Source organism: Bemisia tabaci, chromosome 9 (genome assembly GCF_918797505.1).
Source record: "Bemisia tabaci chromosome 9, PGI_BMITA_v3".
Classification (NCBI taxonomy): Eukaryota; Metazoa; Arthropoda; class Insecta; order Hemiptera; family Aleyrodidae; genus Bemisia; species Bemisia tabaci.
The window spans coordinates 9,113,968-9,135,779 of NC_092801.1; the positions used below are offsets into that span (position 1 = coordinate 9,113,968).

The following is a 21,812-nucleotide window of genomic DNA, read 5'->3' on the forward strand; positions in this document are numbered from 1 at the left end:
ATGATAAAATGGTAAAATAACACACCAAGAAGCGGCAATGCATAGGATTTATTGATAAAGTATATACATTTCGGAACGCAGTTTCAACATCAATAAAAATCAATATCAAATTAGATGGTTTTTTTTCCATCTTAGTCAAAGTCCCTATAGAAAAATTACCGCACATTCAAGGATCAGGGGAGACTCTAGGATTTTCTTTGGGGGATTGGACACAATTTCCTATTGTAGGTGAGATAAACACGTTTTAGGTCTAATTTTGTACGTAAATTGAAGTAGGCAAAATAATTTTAGGTCCAATAATTTGTAGGTGAACATTTTTAGGCGAAGTGTCTAGATACCAACTTTATCCCTGCTATAAATGGTGAGTACAAATGAATGACTTTGATTTTCTACTCATTTGTACTCACCATTTTTAGCAGGGTTGCCTCATTTTGGCCTGGATATGGGGGCCGAACCTAACGGTTTGTATCGAGCCTCATACCCTGTGAATCCTACTCATCATTTCCATCAGATGTTCCTGAAATTTTAGTAACAATATATTCGACGTACGCCTTCTCTAATACAGTAGCTGTCTTTACTACGAATTCGGGCACGTCTCCAAAAAAGATCATAGGCATATTCAGATTTCTTTGGATGATTAATTTATGTTTTTGAGCGATTAAATAAGTTCCCGTCTCCACAATTTCTTTCACAAATTTCTTTTCTCTTTCACTTACTACTTCAGCAATTTTCACGATGCCATCTATTATTTTTTCTTCATTTGTACCATCCGCATTGATTTCGTTTATGATGTGTTTGATTGCTGTCTCATTCCTGCGATTTTTGAAAATGAAGGTCCATTTTGCTCTCCTAAGGTTATCACCTCGTCGAACAGTGCCGGTGGCATTGTACTCACGACCGTATTGACTCTCAAACTTTTCAATGATATCCATTGCATAGATAAGCGTTACTTCCTTTTGGTAGTTCATCTGTGGAAATTCGTAGAAAAAGGAAAATCACATAAACTGTGTATTTTTTTTAAAAAATTAGACCAATGAAAATAAAAAAAAGCAGTGAACTCCAACACAATGTGTTGATAAGGCGCGTCATTAACTCGCACAAATCAACCCCTTTAGTTTTCATTTACGGACAAACGGACCTGAGCGCCATAGGGTGAGGAAGGTAGAGGGGGGCTTGGATTGGCGGCGGAATCGGGCGTCCGGCTTATTCCGTCCTATACTCGCAATGCTTTTCCATGGCGCTTAGGTCAGTTTGACAGAACGCGCTACCTGGGATTCTAAACTCCTCAAAAGGAACTCAAATTGGCGCTTAGTTCTGTTTGATAGAAATATGTCCAATTGTGAACTCGTAAACTTTTTTTTTAATTCAGGTTTTCAAAAACTGTAATTGGTAAAAAATAAAAACAGTTATGACTTACCTTTTCTTTTTTAAGAACTCCATTTTCTCCCAGAAGATTTTCATAAAGACTATTTTTTTCATTTAGTTGTTCGTTTAGTATACGAATTTTCACTTCTTTCATGGCGAGAGCTTTCTCCAGATTACTTATTTTCGACTTAAGGTTGGCATAGTCATCACCTGGTGCCTGTCCAAGAGGTAAACAAAACAAGTTAAAAAAGAAACTGAAAGATTTTTTAGTTTCAACCGCTAGGTACATCGGTTCAACTCGGTTATTAAGCATCAGAAATAGTTATTGTTGTATTATTGTTACAAAACTCAGAGATGGGAAAATTTACAACAGTTTCAAGTAGAATATAGATATATCAGGTAAAACAGTTTGAAATTATTTTAACTGTTTTTTAAGAAATATCAGATTACGCTATATAAAACTGCCGTACCGGCTCACTTTCTCACATCTTTCTCATAAAAGCTTTTCGGGGTTTTTTATCGCTCACCACGGCGAATAAAACAACTAAAATCACGTCAATTAAAACGGGGGAAAAGGTTAGTATAACACTACGAACTTAGAACACCTTTTTTTCCGCCCCTCTCTTTTTCCTAAAATATTTTATTACGAAAGCATTTCGGGTTTTTTTGCTCACCACAACAAATAAAACAACTTAAAATAAATCACGTCAATAAATTGCATGGATTCGAAGAGAATCTCAAATAGAAAACTAGTACAGCGCGCAGCTTAGAACTTCACCTCCACTTTATTTCTTCCGCGAAGAAAATCAAGTTAAAATTATTCAGAACCAGTAGTATGAAAATGAGGACTTGAGGCCAGTAAATTATCCAATAGCGTTGCATGATAGTGCAGAAAAATACGAATTAAATTACAGTGTTGTATGGTGATTATTTTTCAATATGGCAACGCTGTAAAAAAGAGAGGATTGTATGTTGCCCCTTCCTCAGTGGCATTGCAAAAAATCGCGACTTTTACGCGATTTTGTGCAATGCTTCTTTTTTTTTTTATAAAGTTTTTATTTTGTAAACTTCCAAAGGAATTATATACAATATCTATACAATAAGGTAAATTAGTATACAAGAAACGACAGAGAAGTTTCTTACTACTTGAAAGAAAAGATTTATAAGACTTTATAAGTCTTTAGGATATTATTAAGTGATAGTGAACAGGCATTTCAAGGGTGAATGTGTGCCGAGAGAAATTGAGTTAAAAGAGAACATAGATTTGAAATTTGTTTGACTAATTGATTGATTTGAGACTGCGATTTAGATAATAGATTGATAATGTCTGGTGTTGGAGCGTTCATGGCTTCTCCTCTTGAAGCTGTTGCGGCGGCATATGTCTTGCCTTTGTTTGGACTAAGTTGATTTTGAAAAACTTGTTGATGATTGACAAAAGTTGGTTTTTTGTCTGCGAGACGTTTCTTCCTAATGGCCTGATAGATAGAGCATCCTTTGTAATTTGCAGTATGACCGGTGGTACCGCAGAGAGCACAGGTAGGGGGGGGCCTCCTTAGGTTTATCACAAAGTTCAGATTTGTGAGGTTGACCACATTTTACACAAATTGGTTTACGGGCGCAGAAGTTGCGAGAGTGACCATATTTTTGGCAGTTTAGGCATTGAATTACATGTCTTTTAGGTCGCGGAGATTCAAAAGAGATTTTAAAATGTTGATTTTCACAGAAGAATGATTTAATGTTTAAAACAAAACTGTTAGATGGCGCTTTTTTTAAGTCAATTTCACGTAATGGAATGGGCTCTTTGGTTTTCCAATGTCTAAGTAAGTGAATACGAACTGGATCATGTCCATGTTTTTTGAGAAATTCTGCTATAAGAGAGCCGGGGGTTGAAATAGGAAGACCGCGTAATACGACACGATATGGACGATCCTGAGATTTTTGATAGGAGTAAAATTCTATAGTTTTGATAGGAGTAAAATTCTATAGAAACAATGCTACTTGAGTGAGATAATTACGCAATTTGAAGATTGCCATACCATAAGGGGGCGTAGATATGGTGTTGAATCATCCTCGCCGGCGTCTACATTTACATCTATAAATCCATTTGCCTGAAAAACCAATGAATGAAAAAGTTAAATACAATTTGTTGACTTTTCGCGTTTGTTCGATGTGATGACTGCACTTCTATTTTAATGTAGGCATGCATGTTATTTCAAATCATGTTCACCTGAGATATGAGAAATATGTGGTTTAATATTATTTCAGAGGACATTGCTGGAAAAAAACGACGGAAGTCACCAGGGCCGGATTAACCTATTTGCCGCCCATGGGCCGCCTGTATTTTGCCGCCCCCCTATCATCCGTTTTAAAACATCAATAAGAACCAATAAATAGTCGTGTCGGAGCCTCGGAGGGGAGGAAGGGGTAGGTGCATTAGACGCGTTTACCTGTGTTGGATGTATTTTTTGTGAAAACCCTGTCCACAACTTCAAAGGAGTGTTTTCCAAATTTATTCATTTTTCTACAAAAAAAAAAATTATATTCGAAATAATGAGATGCATTTGTACGTGCGAAAATAATTTACGCTTCAAGTCATTCCGAGGGTTGCTGTAACAAAACTTGTTAATAGTCAGAAGGTAGGTAGGCCGCAGCCGAACTTAGCGCTGGTAATACTTCTCTCCCAAATGACGCTTGCGATACGAAAGTACATCAACTTTAATCATTTTTAGTTCATATTTCTACATTTTTGTTCTAAAAAAAATTATTTTTTTCGTATGTTAATACATAAAGCCGCTTTAATAGCGCCGCCTCGCGCTCTGCGACGCCCAATTGCCATTGCCCCCTATTCTCCCAGAGATCATCAGGCGATTGGTACCTTCTGATCTCCTCCTCCACCCCTTGTCGCCAACCTTTCACAGGACGTCTACGCCGTCGCCTTCCGGGAGGAACCCAATCGAAGACCTGCTTGGGCAACCGGTCGTCTGCCATCCTTCGCACATGCCCATACCAGACCAACTGCTTGGACCTGATATCGTGCACGATGTCCTTCTCCACACCCATTATCTCGCGTACCTTTTCATTGCGGATACGCTCTCTTCTCGATATCCCAGCAGACCTTCGCCAAAAGTCCATCTCTCAGTTGCCCTTAGCATGTCTTCAGTTCTTTTCTTGAGTTGCCAGACCTCACTCCCGTAAGTTACGATACTCCTCACGATGACGTTGTAAATTTTTCTTTTGGTCTCCTCGGAGATGCTCTGGTCCCAGAGAACCCCATTCAGCATCGCGATAGCTTTCCTGCCTTGCACATTCCGATCTTTAGTGGCCCGATCCAAATTTCCGTCCTTAGTTAACCATACTCCTACCTTTGTCTGTGAACCTGCTTTCGTGCTTGCCTGCTCTCCTGCATAGAGAAAAAAAAGGAGGTGTTTGCATCTTGAGGATTTGTACCCACCTACGTCATCAATGTAAACAAGACGCTCGTTGAGGGTTATGTTGACGCTGTAAAAACGGACCATAATGTCCGATTTTTTTACTTAAATCAACTCTTTATATAATTTCAAGCACTTTTTATAGAATGACTTTTTCCCTTAAATTACACCATTTCCAAGAAAATCGACAGGATAAAAACGTCGCTGTACCCAATGACGTCATCAAAGCTATAGATACTCTATGAAAAATTCCAAGATGCCCGAAATACAAACACCTCCTTTTTTTTCTCTATGGCTCTCCTGGTTCTCTTTCACTGGGAAAGCTATTATCGCCCCGAGGAAGCAATGATCACTGCCGCAAGAAAGACCTCTCCACACTCTAACTTGCTGAATCTTCATCTCCGTGTCTTGCCTGACTACCACATAATCAATGATTGACTTTAACCCGCGAGTGGACTGGACCCAAGTACATTTATGGATATCTTTTTTTTTTTTTTTTTTTTTTTCTGTTGTTTTATGGCTTTGTGTCTAAGCACCTGCAGCCAACTTTAGACTAGTGTGATAGTGTAGAGAGAAGGTTACAGGTGACTAGTTACCGACTTTAGAGGTGTGAAAAAGAAAAAACTAAAAACATGGAAAAAAGGTGAGGGATTGATAAAAAAGAGTAGTTGAGTAGAGAGAGGGTGAGAACCCATCACCATTTTCACGCTCTGATACCCGGCAGAGCGACTTCCTATGACCAGAGACTGGGTAATGGAAAACAAACAAAGTGAACATACGGTAGGGATTGAATGTGTTAGAGAGAATGATTTGTTTGGACAAAAGGTAGATTGAATAAAACAGAGGGTAAGACGGTTGTATGGATATCTTTGTGTTGGTAGAACCCATTGAGCACCTTCATCTCCCTTTGCTCACATACGTCAATGATACGAACTCCGTCATCATTTATTGTCGCCTCTCGGAAAGGGCCGACGATCTTACACTGAAAAAAAAAAAAATTGCTAAAATACGGTGACAAATCACCAAATTAGTTAAATCAACCCGGTGTTCTTAATATATTTTGATGAGTTGTCACCTTTTTTCACTATTTCATGTGTTGATTTTAGCAGTTTTTTTTTTCTTTCAGTGTACTTTTAACTTGTCGTCCTACTTTATCATTCGGATCTCCCAACACAATGATTTCCCTCCTGGATCCAATCTTGCTAATCTCCTCGTTCAATTCTTCAAAAAATTGGTCCTTCACTGCGACAGTAGGTAGAATCTTCGTTGACTCCATAAACTCCCAATTTATGGCCAAACACTGTCATATTTATCTATATCATTCGGAGGTTAACAGCTTCCCATGTAGTGATGCACTTCCGTAAGCTCTTGAATTGCTAAGAATTGCAACACCCTGCTGCGCTCGCTGATCTTTTTCCACGCCACTATAAAACAAATCGTAGTCGTGCACACTCACAGAGCCTTGTCCTTTTTCTTGGTTTCCGTTAATACTGCGACATCAAATCCGCGACTCCCTATCTCCGATACCACTTCCGTCATTTTTGTAGAAATTCCTCGTATAACCCCAGTTCCAAAAACAATCATCCTTTTTCGTAATTTTTTCCGATCAATCTGTTTATTTCCGTTTGTACCGAGGGAATTGTTGGGTCTTTTACAGTTTTTCTATATCCCAGTATCGGGGAGTTAGCCCGAAGACTCAACCCCCAACCTGGAGGACCAGTGCTTGTTTTCGGAGTTTCCTCTCCTAGACAGGTTGCTTCCACTACAGCTTAGAGCCCTGTCTGCCCTTCCATTTAGTGGTTCATACGCCCGATGACCATCTCCTTTACTCCATAAGGCAGGGGTTATCAACTGGGGTCCGCAGGATTGCTAAACCTATGAAATCAGTCCCCCATACGGTATTTCGATTCTGTTCATAACTCAATTTCGGTAAAAATGGCGCTTGTAATACTTTGGCCGGAAGGTGACGATACGTGCAATACATAATTTGAAAGTGGGCAGAAATCGCTAGTAGTAATATTGAAAACCCCAAAAAACCCAAAAACTTGGGTAAAGGAACTCCGGGCAAGTCACCATCATCTTGCCAAAAACCTCCAAAAGCTCTTCTTTGTTCCCCTCTTCAGTGGAAAAAGAAAATATCACTACGATAGTTTCCATTTCTGTCATAGAGTACCCCAAGCGGACCAAAGAACGGAACTCTTACAATTAGTCGTTTACACATTTACCTATTTAACAAAATCTCCAGGAGGTCACAGACAGGCTGGCAGCCCCTCATCGGACCAAAACGCACACCGTACCATTTTTTCCTTGTAGGTATGTGCCTCCAAAGTACATGAAGTGACTCTTTGAGGGGCGGGTAAGTTTGATTGAAATTCACGTTGTCTTCTGAAAATGAGCTAAAATTTTTACCTTGAAGAAGAAGAAAATCGAGTTATCATTTTCTTCCATACACGGTAGGTATGCCTATGAGAGGCACCAGGATCGCCTTCCAAAATTATTGATGCAACCCGCACGACTCCGAAGTCAGCGGAAACTTTCGTGAAGCGTCTCCCAAGATTTTCCCCACACAATAATCCCCTTCAAAAATGAATGATGCAACAAGCGCGTCCTGTATGACCGCGAAAGCTCCTCAGATGAGCAGTCTTTTGGTCTGGTCGGAACTATATTCAAACTTTATTTTTCGTCGTCTCTTCTCATTTCCCGCACTGACGGAGGCGAAATTTGTTGGAAAGCATGACGCGCCCGGCCCAATGCTCTCACTGAGGATCAACCTGTTGATACATATAGATTGGACACTGCAATTTGCGTCTACTTCTTGCAGTATTTTTGAAGTTTTAAATCCACCAATAAATCTGAGAAATTACTTTTTGCATTTCTGCCAACTTGTAAATCCACTGAGGAATCTGAAACACTGAATTGAGCACATCTGCAGTCGCTCTTAGCATCGTTTATGATGGAATGAAAAAAATCGTCCTTCACTTGGCTAGGCCCGACTCGTTCCCATGTTCGTTCACATTTTCATTTTGTCACACTGCTGAAAATATTTAAGAAACAGATGTTCGGGCTCACTGAGAATGAGGCCAACTTCCGAACTGATAGTACAGGATCAGAATGCAAAAAGTCAATAATGACTACGAGGAGGCATTGTACACTTCCAAAGAAACAGTACCGTCTTTGTTGTACAAGTATTCCTTAACGATCATTCATAGCGGATGGCCACATTCTATTCGCACTTTTTTTACGCATTGGGCCGGGCGCGTCATGCTTTCCAACAAATTTCGCCTCCGTCAGTGCGGGAAATGAGAAGAGACGACGAAAAAGTTTGAATATTTTTCCGACCAGACCAAAAGACTGCTCATCTGAGGAGCTTTCGCGGTCATACAGGACGCGCTTGTTGCATCATTCATTTTTGAAGGGGATTATTGTGTGGGGAAAATCTTGGGAGACGCTTCACGAAAGTTTCCGCTGACTTCGGAGTCGTGCGGGTTGCATCAATAATTTTGGAAGGCGATCCTGGTGCCTCTCATAGGCATACCTACCGTGTATGGAAGAAAATGATAACTCGATTTTCTTCTTCTTCAAGGTAAAAATTTTAGCTCATTTTCAGAAGACAACGTGAATTTCAATCAAACTTACCCGCCCCTCAAAGAGTCACTTCATGTACTTTGGAGGCACATACCTACAAGGAAAAAATGGTACGGTGTGCGTTTTGGTCCGACGAGGGGCTGCCAGCCTGTGTGTGACCTCCTGGAGATTTTGTTAAATAGTTAAATGTGTAATCGACTAATTGTAAGAGTTCCGTTCTTTGGTCCGCTTGGGGTACTCTATGACAGAAATGGAAACTATCATAGTGTGATATTTTCTTTTTCCACTGAAGAGGGGAACAAAGAAGAGCTTTTGGAGGTTTTTGGCAAGAGGATGGTGACTTGCCCGGAGTTCCTTTACCCAAGTTTTTGGGTTTTTTGGGGTTTATATCATCTCATTTTTGCAAAAAGACTGTTATTTTACCAAATGAAGTCACCCACTTGTGAATGAATTGGATTATATCTTGCAATAAGGAACCATTACCTCTGGCTCTCCCATAAAAGCACATATCTGCATAGGGAAACCAATAGCATGTATTCTGTTTCTAAAATGGACCAGAAATAGTGGTTCCTAATTGCAAAATGTAATTCATTCAATGCTCAGTTATGAAGTGGATACCTCCATGCTGTGTAGCAAAGTTTCTCGGATCCGTCATATCTTTTCACATCCTTGGGTGTCATTTTTAATTAAACAGTTCAAAGCTATTTCGACGATTAATCAGTAATTGTTAGATCGAAGAAGAAATTTTATTCGGAAAGCTATGGCTGAATTGACTTTACAACTCAACTTGTGAGAGCATCAACTGAGGCAAATTTAGCAGAAAGTTGTACATGGTAAGTGATAATTATTTCAACGCTCTCTTAGTTTTAAAAGGAGATAAGTTTTCAATATCAAAATCTACTCAAATGTAGATATCCCTGAAAAGAAATACGACATGAAATATGGGTGAAGTGCCCAAGTAGCATATTGCAATGATATATATTTGAATAAAATTGCTATTGACTGCAGAAAAATTGTAATTTTTTAACGTGATATTACAAAATATTTACATCATTTGGTCAATGAAGCCGATTTTAAACAATCAACAAAGTGAGTTTCGTGTGTTAGAATGATGGGCAATCCAATGATGAATTACAACTTCGGTGGGTAGGTACTAATTTCAAATTAATTGCTCTAAAAATTGTTCCTTCAATGAGTAAATAGGCAACATTCTCAACGCAACAATGTAATAGAAATAATTTCACTATGGAATTGAAATTTAATGAAATGTAGGCTGCTTGAGTAATAGAAGTTTGGAAATCAAGGCATTTCAACAGCTTTCCAGACCTCATTAGTGTATCAATCTAAAAATTGTGGGTCAAAAGTGTCAAGCTTTCAGAATTTTTGTTTTCTGATTATCAAGAAGCCCTGCTGGAGATGTTCAGTGTCATTTTTATTTTTGTTTGTGCTCTGTTCAGTATATTGATACATACGTATTTTTACACGTAGAATCTAATTTTCACGACAGGGAGTCGACATATTTAGATTTTTCAATTTTATACGGAAAATTGGTGGGTTTTCGGGATGGAAATTACTTATTATTGTTTCATGAAAAATAAATGCACCCAAAATGACTATAGCATATTGACTTTTACATATATGCACCCACGAAATTGATTGTTAAATTCAACGAGTGGGTACATCGACCTGGTATATCAAGTTTCTGCGATTTTTTCACGGCAAATCGGTAGATTTTCAGGATGTAGATTGCTTACTTTCAATTCATGAATGAATAAAGCATGGACATGGTTGAACTTCTTTGCATGGAAAGACGTTTAAAATAACAAAATTAAGATATATTGAATGCAATTGCATTTATATCGAGTCAATTTCTTTTCAATAGTATAACGGGCTTTATACTACCGGTGATTTGTGTATTTTAGCCCCAAAATACCTTTAAATCGAGTTTATCTTTCAGGAGTTCGACATAATTTTTCATTTCTTCGCTTAAATTATTCCGTAGAACTTATCTGCAAGAATCTGATAAGATTTTGCTTGAGGCAGATCAAAAAACTTAAACTCGTTCGAATGGCTTTCTACATTCTCAATACATGGTCTCGTCAAGGTGCGCCGTTGACCTCGCAGTGTTGGCATGTGTTGGATCGTGAATACTCTTGTTGTGCTGCTTGCCTATTTTGAAATATCTTGAAATAAAAACTAATGGGGTTGATATGTACGGGTTAATGACGCGCCTTATCAACAGTTTGTGTTGGTGTTCACTGCTTGTTTTAGGTATATTAAAGGAGACTAGAAAGCTTAGAAAGGGGGCCAAAATTTGAAGTAAGCGGGAATTGTTAAATCTTGGTCTGTTAGTAGGGTAAGTGAATCGAAGGTATGCTCCTTTGCTATGGACTATATTCAAAAGCGACGAAACGCTCTGTTCCGTTTCGTTTCGATCTTGGCGTGAAGTTTGAAATAAATGCCGATTTTTTCATTCGATTTTTATTGGTCCAATTGCTCCCGTCCAGAGGGAGATAAATGAGAGTCGGGTATGAAAACCTTTTCATTTTTTTGGGGTCGTTCTTTTGTCGAAGCGGGCCCATAAGAGAATGCGAAGTGCCCTCTGGGGGTTGGGCCGCGTGGCGGCCAGAAGGCATAGCCCCCTAGTATATTATGAAGACCTAGATTGGACCGAGTTCATCAGAAAGGAACCAACCCACACGCAGAAAAAGAGGTTTGAAGTCTTACTCCTGCATAAGGCTCAATGTAGAAAAAAAACTTTATCTCCTCTTTTCACAAACTAATTTCTGTTTTTCGACTTTTAGTTTTTGGCAGGAAAAAATACGCGGCTATCGGAACTCAAAAACATTCTTAACTCCATTTTTTCGAAAATATGGGTTTGTTCCTTTCCGAAAACTCGGTCCAGTCTCGTCACATTTCAACAGTTTTCAAATTTCGTTCACGCACTCAGACCATCGAAATTAATCGGACCCTTACCTGATTGGTTGCTACTGAATAGATTGTAAGGATGAATGCCAAGAGGTATACAGGTAGGGCTGCAACGTGCATTATGAAGTTGAGTTTTCAAAACTTTGAGGAAAAACTATTTTAGAAAATGGGAGGTTTTGGCGACGGAGAATACAGGCGTGTTGAGAACAAGGCTGCAAATAGATGCACACTACTGCCAGGAAAACGCCCGTCGAAGCAATCACTCCCCTCCTTTCCCTCCCCCTTCAAACCCCCCTCCGAGCAAAGCTCTATCATCCACCGCTGTGTCTGCCGGAGGCAAAGAGAAACGCGCCACGCCGCACCAATGATAGAAATGCAGATGTGGGTGTCTGTATGTGTGTTTATCATCCCACAAAAAAACCCTTGGGAGGGTTCCATTCGGACGGCAATAAACCAGAGAACTTGACCGTCCCGGTTTTACAGACAAACATATATGATATGAGAAATCGGGACGGCAATTAATTCTAGGGTTTGTCTCATGCTGGTAGGCCAGCCATTTTTCTAAAAAATAAATAATTAAAATAAGGAAAAATTAAAAAAAGAGGAAAAAATAAAAACAAGCAGTGAACTCCAACACAATGTGTTGATAAGGCGCGTCATTAACTCGCACATATCAACCCCTTTAGTTTTCATTTACAGAGATTTCAAAACAGGCAAATAGCACAACAAGAGAATTCACGATCCAACACTACGAGGTCAAAGACGCACCTTGACGAGACCGTGTATTGTGAATGTAGAAAGCTATTCGATCGAATTTAAGTTTTTTGATCTGCCTCAAGCAAAATCTTATCAGATTCTTGAAGAAAAGTGCTACGGAATAATTTAAGCAAAGAAAGGAAAAATTCTGTCGAACTCCTAGAAGATAAAATCGATTTAAAGGTATTCTGGGGCTAAAATACCCAAATCACCGGTAGTAAAAATCCCGTTATATTATTTAAAAGAAATTGACTCGATATAAATGCAATTGCATTAAAGACGTCTTGATTTTGTTATTTTAAACGTCTTTCCATGCAAAGAAGTTCAACCATGTCGTTGCTTTATTCATTCATGAATTGAAAGTAAGCAATCTACATCCCGAAAGTCTACTGATTTGCCGTAAAAAATTGCAGAAACTTGATATACCAGGTCGATGCACCCACTCGTTGAATTTACCAACCAATTTTGTGAGTGCAAATGTGTAAGAAATCAATATGCTATAGTCATTTTGGGTGCATTTATTTTTCATGAAACAATAATAATTTCAATCCCGAAAAACCATCAATTTTCCGTATAAAATCGAAAAAATCAAAATATGTCGACTCCCCGACGTGAAAATTAGATTCTACGTGTGTAAATACTCATGTATCGATATGCTGAAAAGAAACTATGTGTGGACACAGTCAGAAGCCCGCGGCAACATTAATTCAACAGAAAAACTGTAAAAATTAAATCGGATTTTAGCCGCTTTGCCCGCCTCTCCTCGTTACTTACAACAAACCGTTCTTATACTCATCTCAAAATTTTTCTCAGAGCTTTGGGTTATTATCAGCTTCCATTTAAACTCCGGTTCGATGGCCGAATCGGCTGCCAAAAAAGCAAGCCACTGTTGAAGGGTTCTATGAGAAATTCGTGATATTATCGGCTCTCAGGAAATCACCCCATGTCTAAAATTGGTGGTATAAATGTTTAAGTTCTTAAAATAATCGTATTCAAGAAACTAAGGAATTAAACTATGGAGTCAATTTCTTTTTAATAATATAACGGGATTTACTACCGGTGATTTAGCTAGAATAGCCCCAGAATACTTTTAAAGCGGCTTTGCGTTCCAGAATCTCGACGGAATTTTTTTTTTTTTTTTTTTGGCTTAAACGATTCAAGAGACATTGTAGTTAAAAATATAACGATTTTTCGATTTGGACGTATAAAAAATGTTTAACTCGTTCAGGCACACCGTGTATTGTATGGAGTACTGCTGTTATTCGACCGTTGTCTTCAGGTCAAAATTCTTACAAAGAAGCCCCTTGCAAGTGGCGAATTTTTTGTAATTTCTCGCAGTTTTTTCAGCGTTAGGTATATAAATGAATTGCTTGTCAAATTCTGAGGTCAATTATATTTAATTGTAATTTATACTTTCTTTTTTTCCCCTTCATTTTATTTTTCGTATCGAGAAGTCGAGGTTTTGTTGATTTCTTCGGATTTCGATTACTGTAACTTCTCTTCTATTCGGCCGATTTTTCTGAATGTGGTCTCTTTGTATTTGTGTTTTAACGGAGAGTAAGGAAAAAATTGCTAAATACACGCGAAACAATTTTTTTTGAAAATTGGACGAATCCTAGCGTGACGGTGAAATGGTTAATGAAGCGTGAGTAATTGGGGTACGGGTATCGGCCGCGTTGGGACCCAAGGCGGCCCAAGCCCATTGTTCTTCGTGACGCCGACGCAGTGATCAGGAGCGTGGGGACGAGAGGGCTGAGTGGACTCCAGTATGAGCCACGTTTAGCAAATGGTCTAATGAGTCTCGAGGCTCATCACAGATTGCACTTACCACTATCCTGCTGGCCCCGGCTATCAGAGCAAGGAGTACCAACTTTTGAAAAGGATAACAGTGGTGTGGAGATATGTCAAAGCAACGTTTTGAACAAAACGGAGTGAGTGAAATTCTCATTTAAGGAGTGCCGAACTGGTCAGCCATCCTCGAATCAGTTCGCTTGCTTCCGCTTATATATGCATATTTTAAATCAGCGCGTCGTACTCTTAGGCTTTTTTTAAAAAAAACCAAGTAACGTAGACGCTTGGTATTCACTGCACATAAACTAGCGAGCCCCAGAATGAGAAACAACTTTAAATCATAATTATTGACGGATAAATAAACTTTTTACACGCTTTGGAAAACCTCAGAAGTTCGCGGTAGTCACTTTTCGGTAAGGAACTAAGGGACTCGGTTATTGTATCGAGCAGGGTTCGAAACGATCGCAAAGGCGGTATACTACGTATACGCGCCAAAAATTGCCGCCATGCCGCAGAAAAGGAGCAACTTCTGCAATTTTATCAAATATAAGTGAATATTTTGACTTCTGCTAAATCAAAAGCAGATTCCAATAGGTACCCATCATAGAAATGGTACCCAATGCTAAAGTGATTTGTCAAACATGTCTGCGGCATGACGGCAATTTTTGTATTTTTTCCTTTTTTTATTCATTTATTTTTTTTAGAAAAATGGCTGGCCTACCGGCATGAGACAAACCCTAGAATTAATTTCCGTCCCGATTTCTCATATCATATATGTTTGTCTGTAAAATCGGGACGGTCAAGTTCTCTGTTTGCCGTCCGAATGGCACCCTCCCAAGGGTTTTTTTGTGGGATATCACTTCATTTTTCATCAGATATTTTACTTAAATCTACCAGAAAAGTATAACCAATTTTTTCAGAAAATAATAACGCCATCCACGATCTCACAGTGTAGATTTCTTAAATTTACCATCACAAAGCGATCCCTGAACTCCTGTAAGTGGCTTCAGTTGGACACGTCAATTATTGCTGCTTTCGTGCGACGCAGGATTGCGTGCAGTCAAAGTGAGTGCGTTTTCTCTCTCTTTTTTTTTCTGTTTGTTTTTGTGTTCATATTTCAAACTGGCCCCACTTTAAAATCACGGGTGACAGACATTTCTTATTGAGGAATATTAATTTAGTGAAATTAAAATCTCACACAAAAAATTTTATGACAGATTCAGTCTAAATTACACAATCACTCATAAACCTACCTACTTTTGTGACCACTTTTTAGGACCTTCCTAAAGTCTTTTGTAACAGTTATAACAACCAAACATAAGTCATGTTGACTGCGAGAAAAAATGCTTCAAATGTTTATTAGTTGTATTAATTTTTAAAAAATAATGAAAAAAAGTGAATACTACAGACAAAGGAGCTTGTCTGCAGTGAAGCAGTCATTTTGAGTAAGACTCATCTGAAGGCGTACTAACAATGAAGTAATTAAATGCAAGTGCTCAACTGTAGTCTTAAATTGAGGCTGTCCCATTTTCCATAGGTAATGACCGCAAGAGATTTTCCATCCATACTTTCAGGAATCATAACGGTTCATCGGAGAGGCCTAAATCCGGTGACATTTTCCGTCTAGCCCTCCAAAGGGGAAGGGGGAGAGGGGGTCAAAGGTCAAACGCACAGACCGCCATAACTTTTGAACGAAGCAACAGATCAACTTGATCGTGGGCTCAAATGAAAGCTCTTGACAAGACCTTTCATTTGATGTATATTAAGGTCTGTTTTTGGTAATTTTTTAATGTGGAAAAAATCATTCTTTGATTTTTCAAGCCCAAAAAATTTAGTTTTTCGGGTTTTTCTCTAAAAAAAGAACGTATGAATCCTTACAAAAACCAATTTAAACGAAAGCTCTTGATTCAAGCTTGAAAACGAGCTATCGTTGAACCTGGGGAAATGGATGGGTCAAAATTTATGACCGTTCAAAGTTGGCGCGGCGCGCTCTTTTCGAAGCGCGCGGAGTGTATACTCGCGTGTCACCCCTCCCTACCTTTTCCCCTGGTGCCCACTTCAGCCGATAACGGATACAGAGAGGTCCAAAGTTCCTTCCACCTAAAGAATGACCAATCATTGGTGCAAAATTACTTTCATTTTTAACAAAAATATAGGAAATAAAAATAAATTAAATGCTAATAAGAGACAAGACGCGAAGAGCCTCTTTTACTGCAAAATACACTCAAAAGCTGTCGATAATATTCGTAGGCTCCAGTACGCAACTAGCCGACCAGCACTTGAAACACATTGTTAACACATGGCTATTCCTATCTAATTCTATTCATATCTAAAGTAACGTCAATGACTGGAGTCAGTCCAAACAGCAGCTCGATTTTTGAATCGATTTCAAGCGACCATGGTCGATAAAAAGCATTGCTAGGACCGATCAGGATCATTTGATAAAACGATGCAACAATCGACCAGCGATATCTCGTTTTCGGTGGACGGCTATGCCCCTCATTAAAACGATATCAACGCAAAACGCGATAAGTTTCCAAGATATCCGAGGCAATATCCCACCCGCCGACAGGACGTCACAGCAACGTTGCCAAAGCCAAAATGTCGCCAAAAACTTTGTAATGTGCCATCTGCATAGCAAACATCATTTTGAGAAAGCGCACGAAAAAAAAAAAAAAACAAGTCGGATTTTGCAATCGCTAGCGATAGCAATATTCGTCATGGGAACGTTAGCTTCTAGGATATGAAAATGTTAAGGTACAGTTCGTTTGTAGTATCTTCTGAATTGAAGGGGCTATGTAATTTTGTGTTGACATCTCTTTTTTAACATTTTTAATTATTTTCTTTGCATACAAGAAAGCTGTTATGTACCAATTATTTATTTTCGTTGGATTATATATGGTTTTCGGAAGTTAACGCATTTAAGTTTCAGGTTCGCTTTTTCGGCGTAAAGTATCGTAATGTTCGGATAAAAATTGACCGAGTTATGGCAATTTGAAATCAGCGAGGAAAGTTTACGCCTACGGTTTTTAAGGAAGATTCTTCATCGCCGTAAATCGAAAAGTCGGCCGATAAAGTGATGCTTATTGTGTTTTTTTTATTTTCGAGGTGTCATTTATCAACATTTTGTACCATCAAACACAACAGTTGACAGTGCGTATTATTGCAAAGTGCTAAAGGAGTTGAGAATGCACATTTCCCGAAACGGTCGGACTTGAAAGCTTCGTGGATACTCCATCAAGACAATGCGCGGCCTCACACATCGAGCTTAACACGTGAATTTATGAGTAAAAATGGAGTTGAAACAATCCCTCATCCCCCTTATAGCCCTGACTTGGCTCCATGTGATTTTTGGATGTTTCCTACGCTTAAAAAGGAGCTTCGCGGACGAAGATTCGTATCGAAGACCGAAATCCAGAATGCAATTCAAAACTTCTTCCACTCCATCCCAGAGGAAGAATTCAGGAAAGCAATGTTGGATAAGTGGCAAGAGCGCATGAAAAAGTGCATCCGGTTTGATGGACGGTACTTTGAAAAGCAAAAGGAAGTTATGGAAGATTCGGAGGAAAGTGGATACGAATATTAACTTTTTGAATCCTGGTAAGCGAAAAATCTTCCTAAAAACCGTAGGGGTAAACTTTCCTCACTAATTTCAAATTGTCATGACTCGGTCAATCTTTATTCGATTGAGCTGATCTTGGTTTTAATCGATAGGTATTGAGTTGATCTTTAAAATGAAACCAAACTCATGTCCGTATCTATCTTACTTTTGAAGTTACAGAACCAGTCCCGGTACTTTTGGGACACCCTACGTATGATATTTTTAGTCTACACATATGCCTGAATACGCATCATAAGGGACCTATGTGCTTCCTAAGTTGCCAAGTATTAATTATTGTTTGATGATTGGTCTAAAACATTCAATACAACCAGTAAAAATTAGCTGTCCCCTGCGAGATTCAAACCCCCGCTCGCACATAAAGTGACACTCTCCCAGAGTCAGAATGGTGTCGTACTAACTGAGCCATTTCGCCACTCGGTTCAATGGTGAGAAAAGAGGACAGATAAGTGATCTCGGACGCTGAGCGGGGCTTCACAAAAGACGACCTTGAGATTTCGGCAGTTCGGCCACTGGCGTTCTAAAAGACAACGGATTAAGCGCATTACTCTGTGAGACATTGTTTACCTATGCTGGCATATGTCACAAGGTTCATCTCAACATGCATTTGCGATCGCGGCAGTAAGCTGAGGCAATATTTTTGTATTCATGGATTAAATCCATCAATCGAGTTCTGATTTTGGCTCATATATCCGTAACGGGTCCTCCAGAGCAATTTTCCACCTTGTACGATGGTTATTATTTCTTTATATCTATGTTTAAAATTTGAGGTGGGATAATGGCGGCTTCTCAAGAGCAACGAGGTAGGCGATCTTTTGCACCAACGAACTGAAAACTGATGGCGAAAAATAACCAATCGGAACCTCCCAAAAAAAAGAATTTGCCCAAAATCGGAACTTCGTGGTTCTGCGCAGATTTACCAGTCAGACACGACATCTCAAGGTGGAAAAAAACTCGCTGAAAGCGAATTTTAGAAATCAACACAACTTGACGTAGAGACATGATTGGCTAAAAAATACAACGGTTTTTGATACATCGGAAAATCAACCAAAAATCGAAGACTGGGCGAAACGCTCAAGGTCGCAGAGGCATAGGGAATCCCATAGCGATAGCAACGGAACGATTGTAATATCATGGGGAACTCCGTTCCCATGACAACAAGGGGCCAACGTATGGACGTTGGAGAGCGTTCACCGTACGAACCCTTTCATTTTTCCTAGGAGTTTGAATTACATTCAACGCTCTTAAATCTGTAGGTATTTCCTCCCAAATTTGGCAAAAAGTATACGCCGAAAAAAATTATTTGTTAAAGCTATTAAGTGCAGAATGAAAATTTCGCAAAATGGAATTGTAAAAAAAAAACGGTATCGCTTCTTTCTGTTCACAGTTCATGGACACCACGAACAAAAATCCTAAATTAGTGTGTTCAATTTATCCACGTTCGTGGACTCCACGAACACAAATTTTATTTTAAATAATTGAATAAATTTGGCATTGTACGTATGTTTGCACAAGTTCCAAGTTTTTAAAAATTCAAGTTTGGAAGTTTAAAGTCTTCCTGAAAAGCAGTTGAAAATCCTCATCAAAAGTCATGTGTAAGCAGAGCTTTGAATAATTTGTGAAAACTTGGTTCATGGACTCCACGAACACTTAATATTGATTTAAGGTGTTCGTGGAGTCCATGAACACCCAGAAGTGTTCGTGGACTCCACGAACACCTACTGAATAGAAAGCAAAACAGACTTTTGATCACTATGTAAGCCAATTTTGAAATGGATGAGCCTTTTCTTATTCCAGTAAGTTGCATAAGCTGACCGTGGGCCAAGCATATACTTTGGATTACCTTACATTTGATATGATACAATTGAAATCACTGCTGGATCAGTAGGTAGGTATGTAAACTCATGGTTGATGTAGAAATCAAGAGATATTAGCCTATTCTAGGTGGCGGTATAGCCTAGCCACCCCGGCCCAATCCTAAAAAAATCCCCCTAGAAGTTGACGACCCCCCTGTGACGGAAATTTTTCCCGTCACTTAAGTTCGAATAAGTATTTAATCATATGTAAAAATTTCGATGACTAAAACGGTAGCAGGTGATGGCGACAGTAGCGCACTCTGTAGGGACGGTGAAGTAGCGGAATACCGTAGTACACCGGTCGGCCGCCGCGCGCCACTCGAGCGCTCTCGCGGAGCGATCCGGACCCGACTACACAGCTGTTTAGCGTGCGCACGACGTCTCGGTCGTTCAGACTCCTGAAAAAAGTCGGTTTTTTTATTATTTTTGCTTTATTAGTTAATTGGTTTCAGCAAATTTACTCAAGAAAGTCGCAAAGCTAATTTAGGCAAATCATTTGATGTAAGAATGAATTTATTTGATTGTATATTTAACTTTTTGAAGTCGAATGAAGTTGGTCGATGCATGTGGAAGGTAGATGAAATGAATTTGATGGGGTCCCGACCGGTACCTCGCGGCGAGGGTCCGATTTTTCGGATCCCTTCCTTGGCGTAGCTGTGCACGTGGCAAGTAGCACGCTTGCAAATGAGGGCTTGATATCTCATCGTAATTATGCTCTTGTGGGACGCACCCATTTCTGGGAGGCTCCTATGGTGGATGAATGCATGAGCATGGGTTTTTTAATTAGTAATCTCTTGTTGAAATTTATTTAAACGAATTTTATTCTTATTCGGAAGCACATCTAATTTAATTATATTCAATTTAATTTAATCATGAAAAATAAATCTCTCATAATTGATCAATTTCCAAGTGTGCACGTGTTGAGTAGCACCTGGGATTTTGGTTGTTATTGGAATTTATTTTGGAAAATATTTATTTCGTATCCTGAATCTACCATTCAAGATTGAGTGCACGTGGTGAGTAGCACCGGTTGTTTGGGGGATTTAAAGTAAAATAAATAATTGAAGAGTAATTCATTCGAAAGTTCGAACCCTTTTTGTCCCCTTTCCGTTCCTTTCAAAGTACCTATTTTAAAAAAAAAAAGCCAATCCGATCAACAACATTCACCTTCAATCGTCCTAATTTTTGATCTCGTATTTAGTTTTTATTTTTTTTGTCTTGAGAATTTTTTAAGTTTGTAATTGTGTTCCAAAAGTAGTTTCTTTTCTTGTCAATAAAAATTGACTCTAGTACGTTTAAAATTTGCTCTCATTGTTCCTTCCTGCAGAACCTGTCCTCACCTCAGGAAAATTTTATTTTTGATCACGCACTTCGAGTGTGTTGGCGCCCGAACCCAGGCGTCCCGACGAGCATCTGGCACCCAAAATTTGTGGCTTGATCTGCTGAAGCTCGATCCTTTCCGGAAGGCTTGCAATCTGACGATCAGGATCGTACGAGCTCTCGCTTTTCCTCGCCACACCCCCCAAAAAAAATTAAGACGGGTGGCCGCTGCCTATCCTATAGTAAAAAAGACAACTCCCTTGATTCTGGACCGGAATTTCTTACTGAAATAAAACAGACTTGGAGGTGATAAGTAAGGCTCGGATCTCGGGAAAAATCCGATCCCATCGCCACAGTGTGGCGCCATGCTCCAACAAAACCCTCAAATTTCAAGTTGCTATTTTCCTAGTGCTTTTTGCCACGGATTGTGGCAGATTGCTCCAGCCAGCACATACGTGGCTTAAACCCTTAATTGGACGTACACTGGAAAAAAAAACAAGCAGTGAACTCCAACACAATGTGTTGATAAGGCGCATCATTAACTCGCACATATCAACTCCTTTAGTTTTCATTTACAGAGATTTCAAAATAGGCAAACAGCACAACAAGAGAATTCACGATCCAACACTGCGAGGTCAAAGACGCACCTTGACGAGACCGTGTATTGTGAATGTAGAAAGCTATTCGATCGAATTTAAGTTTTTTGATCTGCCTCAAGCAAAATCTTATCAGATTCTTAAAGAAAAATGCTACGTAATAATTTAAGCAAAGAAAGAAAAAATTTTGTCGAACTCCTGAAAGATAAAGTCGATTTAAAGGTATTTTGGGGCTAAAATACCCAAATCACCGGCATTATAAATCCCGTTATATTATTGAAAAGAAATTGACTCGATATAAATGCAATTACATTAGATATGTCTTGATTTTGTTATTTTAAACGTATTTCCATGCGAAGAAGTTCAACCATGTCCATGCTTTATTCATTCATGAATTAAAAGTAAGCAATCTACATCCCGAAAATCTACCGATTTGCCGTAAAAAATTGCATAAAACTTGATATGCCAAGTCGATGCACCCACTCGTTGAATTTACCAACCAATTTCGTGAGTGCAAATATGTAAAAATCAATATGCTATAGTCATTTTGGGTGCATTTATTTTTCAT

General features: G+C 39.0%; 2 protein-coding genes across 11 annotated transcripts in view; one reads left to right on the forward strand and one right to left on the reverse strand.

Annotated features, from left to right (window-relative positions):
• LOC109030939 (uncharacterized) overlaps positions 1-21,812 on the forward strand; it is an 88,680-nt gene that overhangs the window by 18,559 nt on the left and 48,309 nt on the right. The window contains exon 1 of one of the 10 annotated variants that reach the window (XM_072304179.1): positions 8,576-9,524. The exons of the other annotated variants lie outside the window; for them this stretch is intronic. The gene's annotated coding sequence lies outside the window, so the exon portion shown is untranslated. Of the gene's footprint in view, positions 1-8,575; positions 9,525-21,812 lie in introns of those variants that run through there. 10 annotated transcript variants of the gene reach the window in all.
• On the reverse strand, positions 32-11,838 carry LOC140225399 (uncharacterized). Its single transcript, XM_072304189.1, has 4 exons — positions 11,355-11,838; positions 3,402-3,473; positions 1,418-1,582; positions 32-968 (listed from the first exon to the last, which is right to left on the reverse strand). Exons 1-4 carry the CDS (start codon positions 11,424-11,426, stop codon positions 492-494), a joined length of 786 nt encoding a protein of 261 aa, XP_072160290.1. The 5' UTR covers positions 11,427-11,838; the 3' UTR covers positions 32-491.

Coding starts and splice junctions, on each gene's coding strand:
- LOC140225399 (XM_072304189.1), bottom strand. CDS start 11,426: ATGCACGTTGCAGCCCTACCTGTATACCTCTTGGCATTCATCCTTACA. Junction 1,583..3,401: donor CATATCTACGCCCCCTTATG/GTATGGCAATCT, acceptor CCTCTTGGACAG/GCACCAGGTGATGACTATGC. Junction 969..1,417: donor GAGTTCTTAAAAAAGAAAAG/GTAAGTCATAAC, acceptor GAATTTCCACAG/ATGAACTACCAAAAGGAAGT.